The sequence below is a fragment of the Staurois parvus genome, unplaced genomic scaffold (assembly GCF_062004578.1).
Source record: "Staurois parvus isolate SC_StPar_1 unplaced genomic scaffold, SC_StPar_1.0 ptg000199l, whole genome shotgun sequence".
In the NCBI taxonomy this organism is placed as follows: domain Eukaryota; kingdom Metazoa; phylum Chordata; class Amphibia; order Anura; family Ranidae; genus Staurois; species Staurois parvus.
Window position 1 is genome coordinate 1,610,807 of NW_028317995.1, and position 22,787 is coordinate 1,633,593.

General features: G+C 41.2%; 1 protein-coding gene across 2 annotated transcripts in view; it reads right to left on the reverse strand.

Moving 5' to 3' along the window:
- The window catches only part of RBM23 (RNA binding motif protein 23), a 35,528-nt gene that overhangs the window by 1,810 nt on the left and 10,931 nt on the right, over positions 1–22,787 (reverse strand). The window contains exons 3-13 of one of the 2 annotated variants that reach the window (XM_089678189.1): positions 22,219–22,304; positions 22,064–22,111; positions 21,281–21,436; positions 19,202–19,261; positions 18,619–18,736; positions 18,385–18,537; positions 17,745–17,882; positions 17,572–17,637; positions 9,715–9,919; positions 4,540–4,629; positions 4,365–4,449 (exon numbers count right to left, since the gene is read on the reverse strand). In XM_089678189.1, coding sequence (XP_089534315.1) covers positions 4,365–4,449; positions 4,540–4,629; positions 9,715–9,919; positions 17,572–17,637; positions 17,745–17,882; positions 18,385–18,537; positions 18,619–18,736; positions 19,202–19,261; positions 21,281–21,436; positions 22,064–22,111; positions 22,219–22,304 — 1,205 coding nt within the window. Of the gene's footprint in view, positions 1–4,360; positions 4,450–4,539; positions 4,630–9,714; positions 9,920–17,571; positions 17,638–17,744; positions 17,883–18,384; positions 18,538–18,618; positions 18,737–19,201; positions 19,262–21,280; positions 21,437–22,063; positions 22,112–22,218; positions 22,305–22,787 lie in introns of those variants that run through there. The other variant, XM_089678190.1, reaches the window with a different exon arrangement.

Below are 22,787 nucleotides of genomic sequence, written 5' to 3' on the forward strand. Positions count from 1 at the left end.
CTCCAGCTTTAAAGGGAATCGGTCAAAAAAAAAAAAAAAAAAAGCAATACATGAGCTGTGTTTTTCAATTTTTAAAAGCTCATACAAGTGGGCTGTCATCCTCATCCTCGCTACTTAGCAAGTTACACACCTATATCAAGTATGTGTACAGCTGGTGGCCCAAAATGTCATTGGATGCAAAGTTACTCAGGCTGATGAGAATATTTGTACTTACAGTAAAATCCATCTTGGAGTTAGTGATTTCTTACTGTGTCACTTGATTCGCTGGAGAAATGGAGACACATCCTTGATGTCCACAGAGGCCAGAAAGCCTCTCTCCAACAGGGAGCCTGATCCCATGTGCAATTTCTGACCCAAAATGAAAAAAACATTTAGGGTCTTGATATCCAAGATGGGGCCGGCACCACATTCTAGTTAGGAACCTGTGAACATGCTTGAATAGAAGGGCTGCACAGAGGTCTGCTAATCCATGTGGTGATACAGGTAGGTTGGAATATATGGACTGAGTAGGGGGCTGAATGCAAAATCCAAGCTTGTAGCCCCTGGAATCTACACCCTATACCCAGGTATCTGAAATGCTGGCTGTACTTTAATGCTGAAGAGGGTTTATCTGCAGCATTGGGGTATTTGGGCCCAGGGTTTGCATTTGAACTGGGTGTCTGACTTGGGTGTGGATTTTGAGGTTGAGGCCTGGAATGAACGAAAGTTACTCCAAGGTTAAATGAACCTTCCTAGCCTAAGCTCTACCCTTTTTCTGCTGGGGCAGATGAGTACCCTTACTCCTGGTGACAAAGGGTGTCCAATGGGTTTTCCTGACAAAAGGTGTCCAATGCAACTCCTAAAGGATATTGTCTACTCTTCTATTTGCGGCAAATGTCGACAAGAACGGGGCACCCTTATCCACATGCTTTGATGCTGCCTGAAATTACACAGGTACTGTGCCAAAGTGGTGGACACAGTGAATGTAGTGTTTCAGGTTACCTTGTCACTAGACCCTAAAATAATGCCTATTGGTCATCTTAGATATGACCCACAGTAACAGGGCCACTAAAAGGGCTTTGTTCCAAGCCAGAAACCTAATTTTACAACACTGGAAGGCAGAACAGCTGCCAACCCACAAAGAATGGGTGGAACGAATGAGACATACCTTACGTCTAGAGAAGCTTATTTTTCAACACTGGGATGCCCAGGAAAGTTTGGAAAGCTGTGGGATACTTGGCTAGCCACACCGGGCTTATTATCCCCCATTGACATGGTAATAGATAGGCTTTTATAATTACTCTCCCATTGGGGCGAACCCTGATAATGGTTTTCTTGGATTGATGTACTCATCTCACAGTTGTCTGAAATGTTACATGGTTTTTGCCATTTCAGTATGTTAACAGGCTATAATATGCCAGTTATTTAATTTCTGATCTACGTCCATGTGTATATGTGTGTACCTGCTATATTTATTTGTTCTATGTGTTGTTTATGATTTCTGGATGATCTCTTGCTGCACTCAATAAAAATTATTGATTAAAAAAAAAAAAAGAAAAAAAGGATGTCCCTCAAAAGGCATGTGCAGCTACCACATTTTACATGCCTACTCTGCAGCCCAATATTTGGGCCAAACAGTCCTCCACATGTTCACTGACAGCAGATTCATATGGGAAATGCAACGGCAGACTTCCAGCAATCTGCCCACACAGAAGCTTACAGCTGCCAGTATTATTATTACTATACAGGATTTATATAGCGCCAACAGTTTGCGCAGCACTTGGGCATGACTGCTAAACACTCCATAAGAATGCGATCATCTAGGAGGGAGACCGGATCCTTCTCAAGACTTTAATTCAGTCCACCAAGCTTTGATAGGCTAGCATATTGGCCAAGGGAAGTTGCAAGGCAGGGTCTACCAGAGAAAATACGTAATGGATAGAATCTCCAAATGTTTATTAGTGGGATCACCAAACACAGGCACATCCTCCAAAAGGGATTGTCAGTGCTAGGTTGGATAGCAGGATCCACAAAGGGAATAGCCCACGTCTTAAGAGACTTCTCAGAGGGATACAGGACTAGCAACTGTTTGGGAGATGTGAACAGGAGTCAGGATTATCATTGTTCCCATAAAGAATGGCTAGGAACAGTGAGTCAAATGGAAAAGTCTGGGTGACTTTAGAGTCTTTAAAGGAGCCTTGTAAGGTAACAGCACTGGTAGAAGCTGCAAGCTGATCCTCCATCATTGAAGTGGTACCTTGGTACCGCATCAAGATCCAAGAATATCTGGGAGTAATGATAATAGCCTACAACTCCTCATGGGCAACATTGTCCATTAGGGATTTTAGAGACAAAGTAGATCAGAAAATGATTCTGCAGGAAAAGGTGCGGAAGTATGCTCATGGCTTCTGCAGCCAAAGTTGTCAATCAAGGTTGCAATCTGGTCCATACAAATCCTGCATAACTGCAGTGAAATACTGAAGGGGAGTCTATGCCTGACACAGCTAAAGTAAGACTGAGGATGGCAGGGACCCAAGCAGAGGGCGATTTTCCAGGATGCCAGTGTTAAGCCTTTCAGTGGACTGTGAGCTGGGGGAACCTGGTACAATAGGACTGCTTCCTTTGCTAAAAAGCAGGTAACTCAAAAGTTACAACCCTAGGCTTAAAATACGCTACCAGCTGCTGGTAGCAGGAGAGTTTCAGACAGCCAGAGGTGACCTGTTCAATGAGGACAGGAAGTAAAGACCAACCGAGGATTCACATGCCACTTGAGATCAGAAGCAGTGGCAGGAAAGTACTTCAATGCTGAGTGCAGAAAAAAGGTACGCCATTTAGCAGATGACGTCATTACCCAGTCCAAACCAAAAGAAAACTGGGGATTATAATGGTGTCCAATGATCTTAAAGGCATTTTTTTTTTTAAACATGTCATACTTACCTGCTCTATGCAGTGGTTTTGCACAGAGCAGCCCCGATCCTCCTCTTCTCAGGTCCCCTGCTGGTGCTCCTGGCCCCTCCCTCCTGCCTAATACTCCCAGAGTAAGCAGCTTGCTATGGAGGCACCCAAGCAGGCTTACTCTCGAGTCACTGCTCTGCATGTCCATTCACACACATGGTGCGGTTTGGCCCTGTCCCCGCTCTCTCCTCATTGGCTCACTGGCTGTACTATGGGTGTACCCTGGGTGTACTATGTTAGCTGCAGAGCACCATCACCACACTCCAGGCAAGTCCTGTGATCAGCCATCCAGTGGGTTCCATACACTGCTTCCATAGCTACTACTGAGGATACACCAATCCAGATAGCGGTGTGTAGAGATTTTGATGGAAGAGAAAATTATAAAAAAGAGAAGCTTGCAAAAAGGTTAAACTTTTCTCAGCAGGAGCAGAGAAAAGGCATCCAACTTCCTAGGAAAAATCTGAAACATGCTGGGTACAAACAAGAAAGAAATACTAGCTCCCTGCTTGTCCTAATAAACCAAAGACTTCTGTATAGAAGACTTGAAATAAGTATGCAGACATGCAAAATAGGAGCGGATCACATGTGCGGTGCGGATTGAAGCTCAGGTTTCACAGCTAATTGATACAGTAGTTGTTCACAGGATCACGTCAGGTTTTCATCAGGTTCAGGACAGGATTAGCTCAGGATCTTATCTTGCTCACACATTTGCGGTTTAGAAACGGTTCCCACAGAACCGTTAGTATAGCCTGTGATAGACACCTGAACCAGACTGCACTGCTCAGAAAATCAAACACAACTCTTTTTAAAACTGCACTGAATCCGAATTGCCAGAGCACCAGACATATGTGAACAGGCACCATATGAAGCAATGTTTTTTCACGTCATGCGGATTGGATGCGGTTCAAACCACATCCAATCCGCATAAATGTGAACGGGCACTTAACAGATGTACACATCTGCATGTTAGTCTCAGGTCTTATAGACCAAGCAACTTTTGCAGATGGAGGTCAGGAATGATAGCCTACAAATTCTCAGCACAATTTTCTATTAAGCAAAGAGAAAGCTGAATGAATCCAATTTACGCTGACACCAAATATGCAAAATATGTCACAGCATGTGTGAGCCACAAGTTTGTTATCCAACACATAAACCAAACATGTCTTGAATATTTGTATAGTCAAGGTAAGCCTTCAGGTCATAGAAGCACTCTCTCCCCACTGCTTCCAAATCCCTGTTTAAATGAAAAAACTCTTAAAATCTCAAAATCTTCTCCCCTACACGGTAAAAGTTCTATATGAAGAATTTAATGGCTGACCACAAAGGCATCTAGAAATGAAAATGTCTCTAAGCAAAACACAGGCATTTACAATCCTCAAGACTTCAAAGACCACTACATGTACAACATGTTACATTTGGGTACTACTTACATGGTCTGTGGATTGAAGAGGTGCGAGAGTGGGAAGCACTGTGTAGAAATTGACTGAGTTGCCAAATTCAAAGCCGGGTTAAGAGCTGAAAAAAATTCAAAGTAATTTTTACGATCAAAAATGCATTAAAAGAGAAAAACTTTTGTACATTTTTTTTTTTTTTAAATGATTATACCTGAAAGGGCAGGGTTCAGGCCAGTCAGTTGAATGGCTCCATTCAGCTGCAAAGCAGCTTGAGCAGCAAATGGAATTTGCAGACCAGTACCTGATACAGGGAAAATCAACAGTATGAGTAAATGTTCACAAGTCAAAGATTTCATTCAAAATACAAATATTTGACCTAACAAATAAGCTCCTTCCTGTTGAATTACGGATACCATTTATTCTAACAGCATCCTTTTACAGACACAGATGACACACATGACAATGTCATGTGTACAATTTTCAGTAGTGAGGCGTAAAGAAGAGAGGGAAAACATTGAAGGGTCGGTCACAATGCAGATTTTCTATTGCTAAGACATCATGTGAAATGGTCAAGTACAGCACACAATTTGTGTAGTCTTTTGCCATCTACATCCAAAAAGGCTGTTAAGCATAAGGCAAAAATGCTTATTTAGCCATAAAACAGCCAGGAAATTGATTTAGCAATAATTCAACTGCAGCAAAACATCAAGTGGAACCTATTTTAACACACTCAAACACATAAACCTATGAACTCAACCAAGTAATTCAAAATCTATTACTGGTTTTACATGTTCCCGCAAAAATGGGACAAGCACTCCTAACTGATATTGTGTGTGTTTACCTTAACAGGGATGGTGTTTTCATTGTATCACTACAAACACACTATAAGCCTAGGTTCACATCTGTGCGGGTGGTAACGCTGTGGATCCGCACGAAAATCCGTGCAGCCGCACCACCCGTACAGAGAAATGCGGACCCGCGGGCAGGTGCCATTAGTTCTAATGGCATGCCGCCCGCACTGGAAAACGCAACCATACTGGGAACTGAGGTTCCCGTGCAGGCTGCATTTTCCAAAGAAGTGCCTCTTTCCCTGTATGTCAAGGGCACGGGAGTCCAAATGAATGGGCTCTCATGCCCGTTCTAAATGCGACCCGCACGGCCGCATAGATGTGAACCAGGGGTAAAGTAGAATGAAATCGCATAAAAGCACCAATTATTCATTATCCCAAACTTCCTGAACTGTCAAAGATCCACATAAAGATCTTGTACTTTGTGTCAAAGTGTCTAAGAACCTCTCCGCCTATTTAAAATTGAACCTTAGACTGTTGCTACATGCATTCAAACAGAAATGTACTAGTTAGTAGTCGTTTGTAGGTAGAACTTAATAAAAATGTCATGGCCCCACACAGTTGCTATTTACATTACACAATGCCCCGGTTTAAAATGTATAGATACTATTTCAGGATCTTACTTGAGAAAAATGTTGCTTTAGGATTAAATTGGGCTATCTACAATATCCCCATGACTCAGGAGGTTTGGACACCTCCAACGCTAGGCTTTTTTATATAGTATTAAAACTTCTATATATGGCAGGATGGGGAATTCCTGATTGTTCCAACCATATAAAGAAAAAAACACATGCTTCATTATCTCTGTGCTGTAGTTTCCAGCCTGTACTCACCTTACAGATGCAAGATACTATAAGACAGAAGGAAAAATCTATTTTGCACTATGATGAATAATCCAAATTTTAACCCCTTTTGGGTAATATTACTCCGAACTTGTAAAATTTTAAGGGTTTGAACCCTTATTATATCAACTACAGTATATGGGTTATAATTTCAAAACGTATAGGGTGAGTATGGATTTCCAAGGCAACAATTTAACCAACATTACAATCCATATGTTTACAATTCTTTCCACTTGAGGGACCAGGAACTATGGTAAGCGATTTGGTTGCCTGCCTACAGAAAAGATGGAGGAACATCTGTTCACCCCTCTTCTGTGTGACACATGAAACCGGAAGCAACAAGGATTTCATTACTTCCAGTTTCAGTGCGGTCATTCCCTCACCATTACAGCCAGGGATCAGCTGACCTAAAGAGCAGAGGAGAGATCAGGGGTTTGATAGAATACCCGTTGCAGCACAAAGCTATCCCAAGGGGACTTATTCATTTTTGATAGCAAAAAAATTAAAATGAGAGGTAAAAAAAAAAAAAAAATACCAAAACAAAAAACACCTTAAAAGCACCCCCTTCCCTCCATGATCACATGCAAAAGGCGCACATAGGTCTGGCACGCATATATAAATGGCGATTGCACCACACGCATATGAGGTGTCTCTGCGAACAAAGTGAACAATTTTCTAGTGCCATAGATCACTGAATTTTAAACTGATAACTTGCAAAGAGCGTCCCCTATAGACAATTTTAGGTACCATAGTTTGTTGCCATTCCCCAAGCGTATGCAATTTCAAATGACATATTTGGTATCTATTTACTTGATGTAACGTCATATCCTGAAAATTTGCATTTGATAGACAGCTGTGCAAATATCGCATTACATAAAAAATTGCAACAGCCACCATTTTATTCCCCAGGACCCCCGTTTCAGAAAATATATAATGTTTGGGGGTTATAAAAAAAAAAAAAAAAAATTTTAATATGTACATGAAAAATTGGTTATACTGCCCATATTGACAATTACCAGACTCCTATTTCTGACCTGAAAACTGATCAGCCAGAAGTGGACTTGACTCAAACAAGGTAATTGGAAATATATTATATATATATATATATATATATATATATGCGCGCGCGGCAGGACCGGAGGACCGGAGCGATGTCACTTCCGGTTCAAGCCATTATTATTATTTTTTTTTTTAATAAAAAGCACTAGATCAATGCTTTTTTTGATCTAATGCTTTACATTGCAGAAGAGAGATGTGGGGTCTTATTGACCCCATATCTCTCAATAAAGGGGACCTGTCACTAATTATTTCTATCACAAGGGATGCATGCATTTTTTTTAAAATTTAAAGTGCTTCCGTCCCCCAACGCTCGTACGTAGTGGTGAACGCACACATAGGCCATGCCCACACATGTAAACGGTGTTCAAACCACACACGTGAGGTATTGCCACGAACGTCAGAGCAACAGCAGTAATTCTCGCACTAGACCTCCTCTGTAACTTTACACTACTAACCTGTAGAAATTTTTAAAGCATCACCCATGGAGATTTTTAAGTACCGCAGTTTAAAGCCATTTCACGAGCGTGCGCAATTATAAAGTGTGAAATGTTGGGTGTCTATTTACTCACCGTAACATTCTCTTTCATATTTTACAAAAAAAATTAAGGTATATATTGTGTATAACAGCGCATTTCATTTTTCAGATAAGTGCATTTTGAATTCTTGGTTTCGGCACCAGAATTTTCATTATGGTGCACCACTAATTTTATATACATATATATATACACATACATACATACATACACACACACATTTTATTTATATCTCTCTCTCACTATATTGCCAAAAGTATTGGGACGCCTGCTTTTACACGCACATGAACTTTAATGTCATCCCAGTCTAATCCGTAGGGTTCAATATTGAGATGGCCCACCCTTTGCAGCTAGATCAGCTTGAACTCTTCTGGGAAGGCTGTCCACAAGGTTTAGGAGTGTATCTATGGGAATGTTTGACCATTCTTCCAGAAGAGCATTTGTGAGGTCAGGCACTGATGTTGGACCAGAAGGCCTGGCTCTCACTCTCCGCTCTAATTCATCCCAAAAGTGTTCTATCTGGTTGTCTTTATGGACCTTGCTTTGTGCACTGGTGCGCAGTCATATTTGAACAGGAAGGGGCCATCCCCAAACTGTTCCCACAAAGTTTGGAGAATGAAATTGTCTAAAATGTCTTCGTATGCTGACGTCTTAAGGGTTCCCTTCACTGAAACTAAGGGGCCAAGCTCAACCCCTGAAAAACAAACCCACACCATAATCCCCCCTCCAACTTTACACTTGGCACAATGCAGTCAGAGAAGAACTGATCTCCTGGTAACTGCCAAACCCAGACACATCCACTGGATTGCCAGACAGAGAAGCGCAATTCATCACTCCAGAGAACACGTCTCCACTGCTCTAGAGTCCAGAGTCCAGTGGCAGCGTGCTTTACGCCACTGCATCCGACGCTTTGCATTGCATTTGGTGAAGTAAGGCTTGGATGCAGCTGCTCGGTCATGGAAACCCATTACACGAAGCTCTCTATGCACTGTTGTTCTGCTAATCTGCCACATGAAGTTTGGAGGTCTTTAGCTATTGACTCTGCAGACAGTTGGACACTGTGTGCTTCATCATGCGCTGACCCCACTCTGTCATGTTACGTGGCCTACCACTTCATAGCTGAGTTGCTGTTGTTCCCAGTTGCTTCCACTTTGTTATAATACCACTAACAGTTGATCGTGGAATATTTAGTAGCAAGGAAATTTCACGGATGAACTTATTGCACAGGTGGCAACCTATCACGGTACCATGCTTAAATTCACAGAGCTCTTGAGAGCAGCTCATTCTTTTACAAATGTTTGTAGAAGCAGTCTACATGCCTAGGTGCTTGTTTTCATACATCTGTGGCCAAGAAGGTGATTGGAACACCTAAATCCAATGATTTGGAGGGGGTGTCTCAAAACGTTTGGTACACACACACACAAGTACCTCGGTTTACAAATTTAATTCATTCTGCGAGACTTTTCGCATTGCGAAAAATTTGTAAACCAAAACGCAATCTCCCATAGGATTGCACTGAAAACCAATTAATCCATTCCGGAGGTCAGAAAAAAGTAAAAAAAAAAAAAAAAAGTCTTATCTGTTCAAAAAACTCTATAAAACCATAGTACACAGAGACATGAAAGAAAAAAAAAAAGTGTGTGTAAGAGTGTGAGTGTGTGTACACATATGGGGCATCCAAAAAGTTGAAAATGGCACAGCAGACCACCCTCGGAGTTCCAGGAGACCATTGACTTTGCTCGCTGATGGAATATGAGCTTTTTTTTTTTTTTCCTTCCACTTTCTCCATTTTTAAACTCGACTGCGAAGGGTGACAACTGTTTGCAAGAAGCGCACAAAAGACCATATAGTGCGCATACAACATTTTCAGCGTCGAACATCTGGAAGAGTGGCTTGGTGTGGTGATAAAGCTTCATGTCTGTGGACTCTTTCCGTGTTGGGATGTTAACTTTTGGGATACACCCCCCCGTATAATACATAAATACATATTACATGCAGATGTCACTTTTTTTTTATACTAAAACATACCTTACATGCAGACACAGCCAAAAACAAAAAAAATTGCAGATATTTTGGATAATATATCAACAGTGTAAAAACTTACCCTCTGCCAGTTTAGCCATGAGATGTAATCTTCCAGTTGCCCCCAGATCAATTCCACTGCGTTCAAGATCATCATTATCAAGGAACGAAACATCGGTACTGCCATCACCACGATCTGTCACATGACCAACTTTCATAGGCCGACCTGCCAACTCAAATCCATTCAATTGATCTAGGGCTCGCCGAGCACACTCTGCATCTGAAAACTAGAGAAAAGTCAAATGAGCACTCAAAGCGTGACTCGAAGCATAAAAGTTAACAGCTAAGCGGAGTTTCCTCCTGCTAACCATAACTGCACACAGTATTTATGTGAAAACTTGATTTTAGTATTGTACTAAAAATAAATAAATGAATATGATAAAATCTTCTTTCCTCGCTCATTGAAAGACACAGGAGACAAAAAACTGTGACCTGTCTGCAGTTTAAAGAGCCTCCTGAAGGATCTATGATTGAATATTGAGGCCCAAACATCCACCTAGTAGAAATTTGAAAATGTGGCAGCAATTGCAATTAGGTAAACAGTTCAATTTGTCTTGGTACTTTATCTTACACAGAAACTCCAAAGGTGGAAGACCAGAGATTTACACCAAGTGAAGTATGCCTTTCATGTCTGTTGATAAACCTTGCCGAAAGTAGCCTTTCTAGCTTTTAGCATCAGAGGAATCACAGAATTAGATATACCTCTGTCTCTCAGAACCTGTACACAGCCATTTCGTTTAAGCCAGTGACCATGAAGCAGATTTGTAACATAGGTCCTTGGGACAGAAGATCCCTAGGATCCAGAGGCAGATCAGAGTGTCTATCATTAGTCTTACCACATCTGTTTGGACCATTCAGGACCAATGAAGATTGCCCGAATCCCCTCAATCTCAATCCTGTGAAACAGCTGAGCAAGGAGATTCAGAAAAGGTGGAAGAGAAATCAGGGTGTATTGAACCTATGGAGTAAACAGAGCATCCACTGCTTCTGCAAGCGGACCCCTGTGCTAGATACTAACTTGTCCAGTTCATTGTTGGACCTAGAGGACCACATTAAACATCCCCACTTGTTACAAAGATGCAGAAACATCTCTGGTGTAAGTACTTCTCCCAATCTAGACATTGCAGGCCGAGGGAGTCTGGAAAACAACTGTGGACATTTCAGAAAAGTTCTGTGTGGGACAGGATGCAATCTAACTCTTACGCTACATTGATATTTTCAGTTCCTCTTAAATGGTTGATATATGCCACCGCTGTAGTGCTGTTCACCACAATCCATCTTGAAAAAAAGAAGGTGGTGTGCTTTTGCTGCCAATAGTGTCCTAGTGAAAAATGATCTGAAAATCAATCCAAAACAGATGTTGTCCCTCGAAGACCATGTGCAACAAAACGCTTCTTATTCAAAAAACAAAAAGCACAGCTGAATTAACAAAATGACACCCATTTGCCCATGCATACTATAAACAAGAGATCAGCTACAGTAGTGTAGAGATATCTTTACGGGGATTTGACCAGCTAGTCATAATTTGACAAGGTACAAATCGCAAATAGGAAGTCACTGTATAAAGGGAAGATTTGTCGATTGTCTCAAAGTAGAGCTGACCACTGCAATAAGGAAGGGAAGGGAAGGGAAGTTCTCAGGATGGGCATAAGAGCCACAGTCTGAATGATTCCTTCCTTCTAAATGATTCTTTAAAGCTTTAAATAAACAAAATATTTTCTTTGTCTGTTTAAATTACAGTAATTTTCAACAAATTACTCCCTTTTTAAGAACATTGAAATGAAAATGTTGCAATCCCATACACTTATTTTACAAATATAAACTTTTGTTCTACTGTTTGGGCATAGGTGATTATAAAAGAAAATTACCGGGGGCGCATGCGCGGCCGGCTCCCGTATCGACGTGTAGTGTGAACCACTCCGTCCAACCGCCAGAGCGATCGCGGCTCACACAGACCCCAGGGAATTCTAACCCCACAGCGATCCACATCAGAGGTGCCCAAACCTCCCCAGACATGCCCCACAGGAGGAAAACCCCGGGGCAGCCAGGGAAACTGACTCAATTCTTCCCTGCCATCACAGCAGGGATCCAAGATGGCGCCGGCAGCAGTGACAAGAGGGACAGCAGGCAGCAAGGGGACTACTCTGCCCAGCAACAAGACCACAGGCTGCGATATCCACTGTACCCAGGGGACCCTGGTGAGTTGTCTCCCACCACAAGAAGCCCAGCCAAGTCTAGAATCAGATTGGACCCTGAGCAGCAGCATACATACCAGGCCCTCAGTGATTCACCTCCACAGATACACACAGACCTCCCTGTCAGAGGCATTCCCAGCAACAGATCAACCAGTAACTGAGATATGCATGAAGAACATGATGTTATCTCTCAAACAAACCCTGCATAATGATTTATCATCATCTTTAGTACACATCACTAGCATGGTCAAACATCAAGAACAGAGAATACAACATATTGAATCCAAAATGGGCAACGTCATTATAGCGCACAATGATTTGATTGACGCACACACAGATCATATGTCGGACATTGAACAAATTAATCTGAAACTAGCCGACCTAGAAGATCGTTCAAGGCGTAACAATATCAAGTTTAGGGGTATACCTGAAAGTGTCACTAATGAAGCATTACTATCCTATATACAACAATATATAAAATTCCTCATACCATCTATTTCCGATCTGGAGCTGGCTATAGACCGAGTCCACCGTCTACCTAAACCATCATTCCTATCGGCTTCCATTCCTAGGGATGTCTTAGCCCGGATCCATTTCTACCACATAAAAGATAAAATTATGTTGGCGGCCAGAAATACATCTACACTCCCACCGACACATGCAAATATCCGGTTATGCACGGACCTCTCGAAGACCACGCTACTTAACCGCAAAAAGATGATTACCATTACTAAAGCCCTGAGGAACCATGGTATAGCATATCAATGGGGATTCCCCACAAAACTAACCGTAAAACAACACGGTAAAGCCTTCACCATCAAAAATCTCGAAGAGGGCCTGGACCTGCTTAAAACCTGGAAAATAATCCCCGAAGACACACTACAAAGCGCACCTACTTATTCTCAGAATATGGAAGGCGATTAAGCCTGTCACTGCTCACCTCCGCTACAACATCAACATAACACCTCAAAGATGTCGTTTCCCCTCACTAATCTCTGGCAATCGGCCAAATTATAGAAGGTATGTGTTACCAGAAATTGTTTGGCTTGATCTTCTTTATGGTCAAAGCCTGTTCGAACCCCCCACATCTGAAGTAGCAACTCAAGCTACTCAGACCACTTGCATTTTACGCAAGTCTTTTTTTTACCCCCTTCCTTTTTTCCTCTCACCTCCTTCCTTGACACCACCACCAGTTGCTCAATCCCACCTTAACACCTACGGATCTACGATGAACTTTCATGGAAACTCCACCTTAATCCAGCAACCGAACCTAAACCGCTTTCTCACATCTGATTACCTCCTCCCTCACATGGATACGCTCGCACAACCTCATATCCTTTCAAATATCACTTCAAACATTTCGCTTAGCACTCAAAGACCTGCACAATGATCAACATCACATCCCTTAATGTCCGTGGCTTAAACTCTCTATTCAAGAGATCGATGCTCCAAAAAGAAACTAGAAAGTTTCAGCCCGACATCCTCTTTATTCAAGAATCCCACTTCGCTACAAACAAGATACCCAAATTTCACCTCCATCGTTTCCCAAACATCTTCATGGCCACTAACTTAAAAAAAAGAACCGGGGTCATTACAGCCATAAAAGACTCTATCCAGTTCCGACACATATCAGAAACCATCGACCCTCAAGGTCGTTACCACATTCTAATATGCCAACTGAATAACAGCCTCTACACTTTGGTGAATGTCTATGGTCCCAACAAAAACCAGTTGAAATTCTATAACAAGCTCTACAACACTATCTCTTCACTAAAACAAGGCAGAATTATCATCGGAGGAGACTTCAATATTATTGGCAACCCACATCTGGACTCGTCCTTCAACAAAAGATCGCCTAAACAAGCCTTCAACCAATTCCTACAAAACCATGTCCTCTACGACATCTGGAGATGCCAACATAGCAATGAGAAGGACTACACCTACTACTCCCACGCGCACCTTTCATACTCCAGAATCGACTTTTTCCTTACGGACAAATGGACACTGCAACATATATCATCATCCAAAATTGGCGCAATAACGTGGTCAGACCATGCTCCAATCCACATTTCAGTAGACGAAAACCAACGTTCGGCAATCCCGCCTATTTGGAGACTAAACTCTGCAATCCTGAAGAACCCAGAACACCAGAAACATATTTTAGAAGCTCATAACCTATTTTTTGAAACCAACACAACTCCTAACATGCCTATAACCACGATCTGGCCCACCTATAAGGCTTACATGAGAGGTATCCTCATACAATTAAACTCCTGCATCAAAAAACAAAGGTCCTATCAAATCGATCAAATTCTATCCTCCATTAAACGGAATGAAGAAATTAACAAAACAAACCCAAATGCCGCCACAGCCGCAACCCTAGCCTCTGACAGAAACAAATTGAGAATACGATTCTGTTACACGAATACGACCTTAACCTACAGAAAACTAAATCCAAATTCTACGCGCTCGGTAATAAAGCGAATGCACTCCTATCAAAAATGATTAAACAAAAGCGGCTTAAATCTAAGATAGCCACGATTAAGCACCCAACTACACACGCACAACTTACAAACCCACGAGACATATCCGACGGCTTTGCGACATATTACCACACACTATACAACCTCAAGGATGATCTTGACACAACCCAACCCACAACCATTACCAATCAAAAATTCCTAGACAATACCAACTTACCACGTCTCTCAGCATCCCAACTTACTTCGCTATCGATACCAATCTGCCCCGCAGAAATAGATCGTAACATAACCCTAAACAAATCCCCTGGAAATGACGGTTTTACCAACGAATTCTTTAAAATAATAGCACCCAACCCCACACCGCATTTATCTGAATTATTTAACCATGTTGCCTCTACAGGGATATTTCCCTCTGAAATGCTACAATCAGTAATTACAACCATCCCTAAACCAAACAAAGATCCCCAACTGGTACAAAAATATAGACCGATTTCTTTGTTAAACACGGACATAAAGTTGTATGCCAAAATTGCCCAAAGATTACTTCCTTACCTCCCCACACTAATCCACTCTGACCAGGTGGGATTTATCCCCGGTAGACAAGCTCCAGACGCTACTAGAAGAATAATATCCCTCCTCTACAAACTTGAAGCCACCAAACAACCCTCATTACTCTTATCTTTAGACGCTGAAAAAGCATTTGATCGAATCCATTGGCTTTTTTTGAAACTTACACTCCAAAAATTTGGTCTTACAGATTGGGTATTATCGGCAATACTCGCCCTCTACAGTTCTAACTAATGGTACGCTCTCAAAACCCTTCCAAATTTCTAATGGCACCAGACAAGGCTGCCCCGTCTCCCATAATTTTCACTCTATTAATTGAACCCTTGGCTTCTAAACTCAGGGATGACCCAGCATTCACGGGTATTACTCACTCCAAAATGGACCATAAAATTAGCCTTTTTGCAGACGATATCATCCTAATGGTTACTAATCCCTACAAATCACTTCAAACAATACGCATGCACCTCCACAACTACTCAGAAGTCTCCTACTATAAGCTCAACGAACCGAAATCCTCCATTTTAAACCCATACACTCCTCCTAAGATCCAAAATATGCTGATCAAACATTTCCCCTTCACATGGGAACTACACAGCATTCCATACCTGGGAATAAAGCTTACAACCTCAACTAACCAATTATACGAAGCTAACCACAAACTACTACTTGACTCCATTCCATGGGAACTTAAACAACTACACACACCAACATTATCGACAATGGGTAGAATAGCAACTTTAAAAATGTGCATATTACCTAAAATACTTTACATTTTCCGTACTCTTCCTATTCCAGTTCCTAACTCCTTTTTTTCTAAACTCCAAGCGATACTAAACAAATTTATGTGGAGCAAAAAAAAACCTAGATGATGCATGACAAATCTACTAATAAGACCTTCCTCCAGGGGAGGAGCAGGTCTTCCACACTTAAAATCTTACTACAACGCCACGCTCCTAGACCAGCTCTTCTTTTTGTGGCATCCTACCAAGGATAAAATGTGGACCCACTTGGAAATTTCTTTACATCTCCCACATACTCCTGACAAATTATTGTTCCTTCCTCTAAATACCCAAACTCTTCCTTTATCTAAACATCCATGTATAAAAGCCTCCTTACAGGCCTGGTCCGACCTCTTATCCTTTAATTACCCAGACAACGAAACAACAAAAATCCCTACTCCAATTTCTACACTACACCTCATCATTCCCTCTTTAAACCTGACACAATGGGAAAATCGAGGTATAGCTCATATTCGAGACTTATACATAGATCATAGGCTAAAATCCTTTGCTAACCTCCAAGAAAAATTCCACCTCCCTGACGTTGTATGTGAAAACTTCACATACATGAGAATTGCCCACTCCATACGCAAACTGGATTTATCTCTAGAACTAACAATCCCCTCCACGGCATACCTCTTCTTTCAAAGAACACATTATCCTAAGAAGGAAATCTCAACCTTTTATACAATTATAAACAACACTCAGTTTGATATCCATACCACTTCCCTGACTAACTGGGAAAAAATCCTCCATCAACCGGTTTCTCCATACACTTGGGCAAAAACCTTCAATACCACATACAAAGCCTCCAAATGTAGCTCCCACTGGGAAGCATACATGAAAATCTTACATCAGTGGTATCTAACACCTGTTAAACTCAACCTTTACTACACCCAACACTCGCCCAAGTGCTGGAGACAATGCGGAGAAATAGGAACGACTCTCCATATACTTTGGTCATGTAAATTTCTCACATCGTATTGGAATAGAGTATTCCAATTGATCTCCATATCTGAAGTTCCAACGACTCCAAACCCAGCTTTAGCTCTCCTTCACATAGGAATAGAAAATTTTCCCTCAGACTCTCGTACTATTATAATCCACGCATTAGCAGTGGTAAAAAGCAATATTACTAAATTATGGAAATCCACCACATCCCCCTCGCTCTCAACCCTCATTGCGGAGCTTAATCTCCATTGTGAGATGGAAAAGAGAACAGCAATCCAAAATCTCTCATATCACAAATTCTGTTTTCAATGGTCTCGGTGGCTTCAAGACCCTAACTGCTCTGTTAAATGAAAACTATAATAACATATCACCATACTAGTGCCAACGCATCTGACTGGTGCCCTCCCTCCCTCTTTTCTAGTCCCTCTCCCCTCTACGGTTTATCACATGTTCAACCATATAAAGTTCACAATGAGCTGAGCATACCTCTCAAGTATCCGTGGCCCTGCTACATCGTTCCCAGCTAAATAGTGGGAACCCGCTCCCTCTAATGTATGTTTATTTTCCCGATAATGCATTTTATTGTGAACATGTCTCGTTTCATATTTGTTTCACATGTTGTGATAACTTGTTTGTTGAAAATTTCTTCAATAAAAATTATTTGAATATAAAAGAAAATTACCAGGTCCAGTCTCACAAAAGATTGAGAAACACTGCCATAACATACCAAATGGGCCATAGCTTTAAATATTCTAATTCCCTTTGGCTTTAAAATATTATAATAATTGGTACTAGAAAATCAATACTGTCTGCATAAGCAAAATGTGGGAAGCTGCTGGAAGCATGCAGAGACACAAAACCTAATTTTGCAAGCAAATGTTTACAGACAACATATAGCTCTTACCGTGATAAATCCATAACCCTTGGATCGCCCTGTATCAGGTTCCCGAAGAAGCTGAATGTTCTCAATCTGAAAAATAAAATAATTTTTCTTTCAGATACGACAGAGTCCACAACTAAATCCATAAGTAAAAATAAAATAGTCAATTATATATTCAAATGAAAAGTGAAAATAACCTTTCCAAAAGGTTCAAAAATTCCTCGTAACATGTCCTCTGTGATATTGAAGTGTAGAGAGCCTACATAGAGGCGCATGGGTCCGGAATTTCCTCTCTGCAGATTATTTGCCATAGCAGCCAAACGGTTCTTCTCAGCCTTAAAAGAAAAAAAAAAAAAAAAGTTAACATATACAGCACAGTCACACCTTCTATACAAATATGTAATTTTTTTCACAACACTATCTGCTATTTATCCTGAGGCTTTACCTAAATGCAATAATCACCTTGTGCTATAACACTCTTTACAACTGACAGAGCTACTGCAGTATATATTTCAGTGACAAAAATAGCAGAATAGTGTGAATCTTAGTTAAAGGATGTACAGTACAACGTGACCAGCACAAACGTTCCACGGCTAAAAGAGACCCAGCACATGTACTTTACATGAGAAAAAAAATACAGGTAGTTAGCTTCATCTTAATAGCTGCTATGAACCAGTCCTGTGAACACCTAAACGATGCAACCAAAGTGCAACCACAAAAGTCTTAAGGATTGAAGGTCAAATGTCAGATGTTTTTCCTCTGCCCTTCAAGGCACATAGGTACAATCAAAAAATGGGCAAAGAGAAAAATAATCTTTGAGAAATTAACCACGCTTACCTGTGAAGCCTGTACGATAATAGGTACACCTAGCAGCCTCTGGCCAGTTAAGCCAATGGCCAAGGGTACAGACTGGATATCTAAAAATTCGACATATGCAATGCCCTTTGATCTGCGAGAGTTTCTGTCTGCTATAATTCTCACATCTCGCACCTACAAAAAGGCAAAAATTGAGAGGTCAGCTACAGGATTTTTGAACACACACATAAGCCTTTATTAGGATGATCCTCTTACTTTTCCTACAGCAGAGAAAAAGTCCTCCAAGTCACGTGGACGAATGCGAGCAGCCAACTGCATACAAAACACTGTCCTTGCATCACGTTCTTCTGGAGTTAGTGTGGGTTCTGGTTGCCTGGTAGTGATTTAAACAGGAGTTAAAAAATATTACACACACACTTCTAAGGTGTTGCTCGCTTATAAATGTTGAAGGCCAAATCATATTCACTTTAAATACACTTATGACTATAAAATATTAACTACCTAGCTGTGAGCATTCTGAATGCACCCACTTGCAAATTAGATGCGATCGGCTCAGGATACAGATTGCCTGCATCCAGGGCTGATCGCCCACATGTGGTCACTGTGCAAGAGATTACACACAAGTGGGCGCAATCAGGTGCGAGAGCCGGCCACCTCCAATTGCTTTCAATGGGGAGGCCTATTCGCAGCTAACCACTGAGCAGATATTCGCAAGTGTGAATACACAGCAAAATGCAGATATATAGCATTTGAGTGGAGAAAAAAAAGAATTAGAATAAAGGAGAATAATGCAAAACACTGTTTTTAAACTCTTTTCACAGTATATACCAAAGCATACCTGATAGGACTCTTTTCCTTATGTCGGGGGCTGCGACTTCTGCTGCGTGTGTGACGCCTCCTGTCAAATTAAGTATTTATTTTGATTAGCAGTTTATTTTGCTCAAACAAAAACCTTTTACTGTGGTGGGGCGACACAGTTGCATTTATATATACACAAGTCTGCAGACGTGCGGGTGCACATGTGTACCCCCTGCCAACCTTTGCTGTCATTGGACAAAACACGAGTTTGGTGGCTGATTTCAGCCATTGATTTTGGCTGAACTCAGCTGATCACCTGTTAAAAAAAGACTTTTGTATACAGGGAATGGTAATCTGGCTGTTTTTTCTCCCTGCCTCACTAGGCACAGAAGTAACCCCTTGACTGCCCGTAGAGGATAACCCCTTCCCAGCCAGTGTCATTAATACAGTGACAGTGTACAATATTAGCACTGATCATTGTATTAGTGTCACTATTGATGTCAGTGTCAGTCCCTCCCAGCCAGATTGCCCACCACACTATCACAGTTCCACTACAAGTCGCTGATCACCAACATTACCAATATAGCGTCATAGCTGCATAAATTCCAGGTATATATACACACACCATAGTTTGTAAACGTTATAAAACTTTTGTACAAACCATTACACACTTATTGGGGTTTTTTTTTTTTTTAACCACAGACAACGAACACATTTTGGCCCAAATGTATGAAGAAATAATAATTTTTTTTACTGGATGTGTTTTATAACAGAAAGTAGAAAATAATGCATTTTCCCCAAATTTTCGGTCTTTTTCCATTTATATAATAAATAATGAAAAAAAAAAAAAAAACAGTGATGATGAAGTACCACCACCACCAAAAAAAAGAAGCTTAATTTGTGTGAAAATTATAAGCTTAACAAGGTAGAAGGTTTCTAATAGTCCTGTGCATCATGATACATTTTGAAAAAAAAAAAGAAAATTTCACTTAAAAAAATGCAAATGTTTCCTATAGAGAAAAAAAAAAAGCTGTAGTTAAAAAACAATGTTTCTATATTTACTTTGTTTAAATCTTTTACAGCAATCTTCTTACCCAAAATATTGTTCCGTTTACATGCTGTATATGCCTTACATTTCATATTTAAAGTGGTTGTAAAGCCTAAACATTTTTTCTCATAAAGTATTCCTTGTATTAAAGGTAAAAAAAATGTTTGGGTGAACTTATACTTTACCTGAGCCCTCACTTGATCCTGTGCAGTGCCCATCTGCAGCGGCTCTCTCTTCTCCCCGGTCTTACAGGCTTGGCTGAGAGCAGTGGGAGCCATTGGTTCCTGCTGCTGTCATTCATATCCTGTGACGAGGGAGTGGGGGTGGGGCTGTCAACGGACACAAACAGCAGGGATCAGGATCGAGCACGCAGGTGTCACAATAGGAAGGGGCTTCCTATGGTGGCACAGTGAAAAGAGGAGGAGCCAGTAGAGCCAACAGGGAATCCAAGAAAAGGAGGTTTGGGGTGCTCTGTGCAAAACTATTGCAAATGCTTACACGGTTGACTTAACAAAAAGTAGTATAGCTGCACCTAAATTACTTTTTGGGTAAATAACACACACACACACACACACACACACACACACACACACACACACACACACACACACACACACACACACACACACACACACACACACTTCCTGAACCATGTTCAAAACCCACTGGGTATGTGATCTTCTGTAATTGTCAATGTATTCCTAATGACACTCCAAACACAGATTGCAAATGCAGTGCTCTTGCCTGCATTGGATCACATGACACCACAGTACTATGCAGTCCGGTTGCAGTGTTTTTAAAAGTAGTGCATGCACTACTTTTGATACAACGCAGTGCAATTTCAGCCCATTCAAAAGGGTTGGGCTGAAAATGACACCGCACTGAATCGCACAGGAACGCAGACCACATTCCTGTATGATTCAGGTGTGAACCAGCCCTAAAGCAAACTATTTTAGAATGATCTTGAACAAACCATGTCATTTTTGATTTCTGATCAGCAAGCTTCTAGAATGACACTAGTCTTGTTTTGAGGTGAAAAACCAAAAAAAACACATGGTCAAAGTTTCTCACCCAGGACTATGGTGTCTGGAACGTTCATCTCGTCGGCGATCACGACTCCTTGAGCTGTGTCGTCTTCCACGACTGCGGCTTCTATGTCTGCGCTCACGGCTTCGGTGTCTATCCCTGCTGCCCCGTCGTCTGTGCCGATCCCTACTCCGACTGCGGCTGAGAAGATAAAGAGATTTAAAATGTACATCTATTTAGAAACCCCTCAAAAATCTGCATCATGGAAATTGTGGCAAGGTCATCGCATTTATCACTATGTCCCCATTCCACTACTTTCCCCCTGGTGAGGCTGCTGATCACATTGCATTGCCATTCAAAAGATGTGTGTGGGTGAGAGCTTGAGCTTTCAAGTTCTAGCCATTATTGACATAACTAAGCTCTTTGAGTTTTGTGGATAATATGGCACACAAAAAGAACGCTAAAGTTATGTGCACCATAAAGGAAAGTAAATCTACCTCTGTGGCACAATACCCCCTGGGATATCAATATCAACAGCCTGGCTCCTCTACACCTCACAACCATGAAAAAATGGGAAGGCTGGAATTCACATATAATCCTGAGTTATCCTTTAAAAAAGCAAAACATTCTTGAGTAACCAAAAGGGACAACCATATGCAGATACCCCCTACTTGAGGTAGCAAAGACAGCTTGGATTTCATTGGTCAATACCATGGTGTGGAGCAGCACTGCAGAGGAGTAGGGGGTGGGTTAAAACCAGAATTAGTAAAAGGAAAATATGTTATATATTCATGGAGTGAAAGTTCACTTTGAAAGATATACACCTACCTTCGGCGTCTATCATGACTTCTGCTTCTCTTCCTACTTCTACTTCTCCTAAAAACAAAGAAAACATGCAATTACATACTGTGCAGTACAGGGGCCACAGATAAAATAAACAAACAGAGGGAAAAAAATACCAAATAACAATGAGGTATACTCGCCTGTTGCTGTTACTGGCGTTTCCAGACCGACTGCTGCTTGTCTCTTTCGCCTGTTCCTTCTTTGTCTCCTGATTGGGAGTTTCTTCCTGTTCAGCCCAACAAAAAATGCCACACCGACAGAAGATGGTCAGGGAGGTCCCAACATAGAATTATATAGAAGAATATAGGGTAGGGAAACAGCAGAAAGACATAACACAAAAAATCTTATTAGCTAGAAATTAAAAAGAACAGTAGTCACTGCTATAAAGGAGTGGGATTTTGAAAGCTCAGCCAGTGAATCAAATTTCCAAACTACCTACATAATTTCTTGACATTAATACATGACCTTACATGGAGGATGAACAGAGATCAGCAGAGTGCACCTCTAATTATATACCTTACCTGATACAAAAATTAGTTATTATGGGTTATTTCCCAATGTATCTTGTCTCTCAAACTCCTCGGCCTGGAGCAAACAGAGGGCATATTGCTTTATGATTTTTAGCAAGTACAAACTGAGAGCAAAGTAATTAAGCATAGATGCTACAAACACACATAATGACTAACATGTAATAGTGAATAGGCATCCC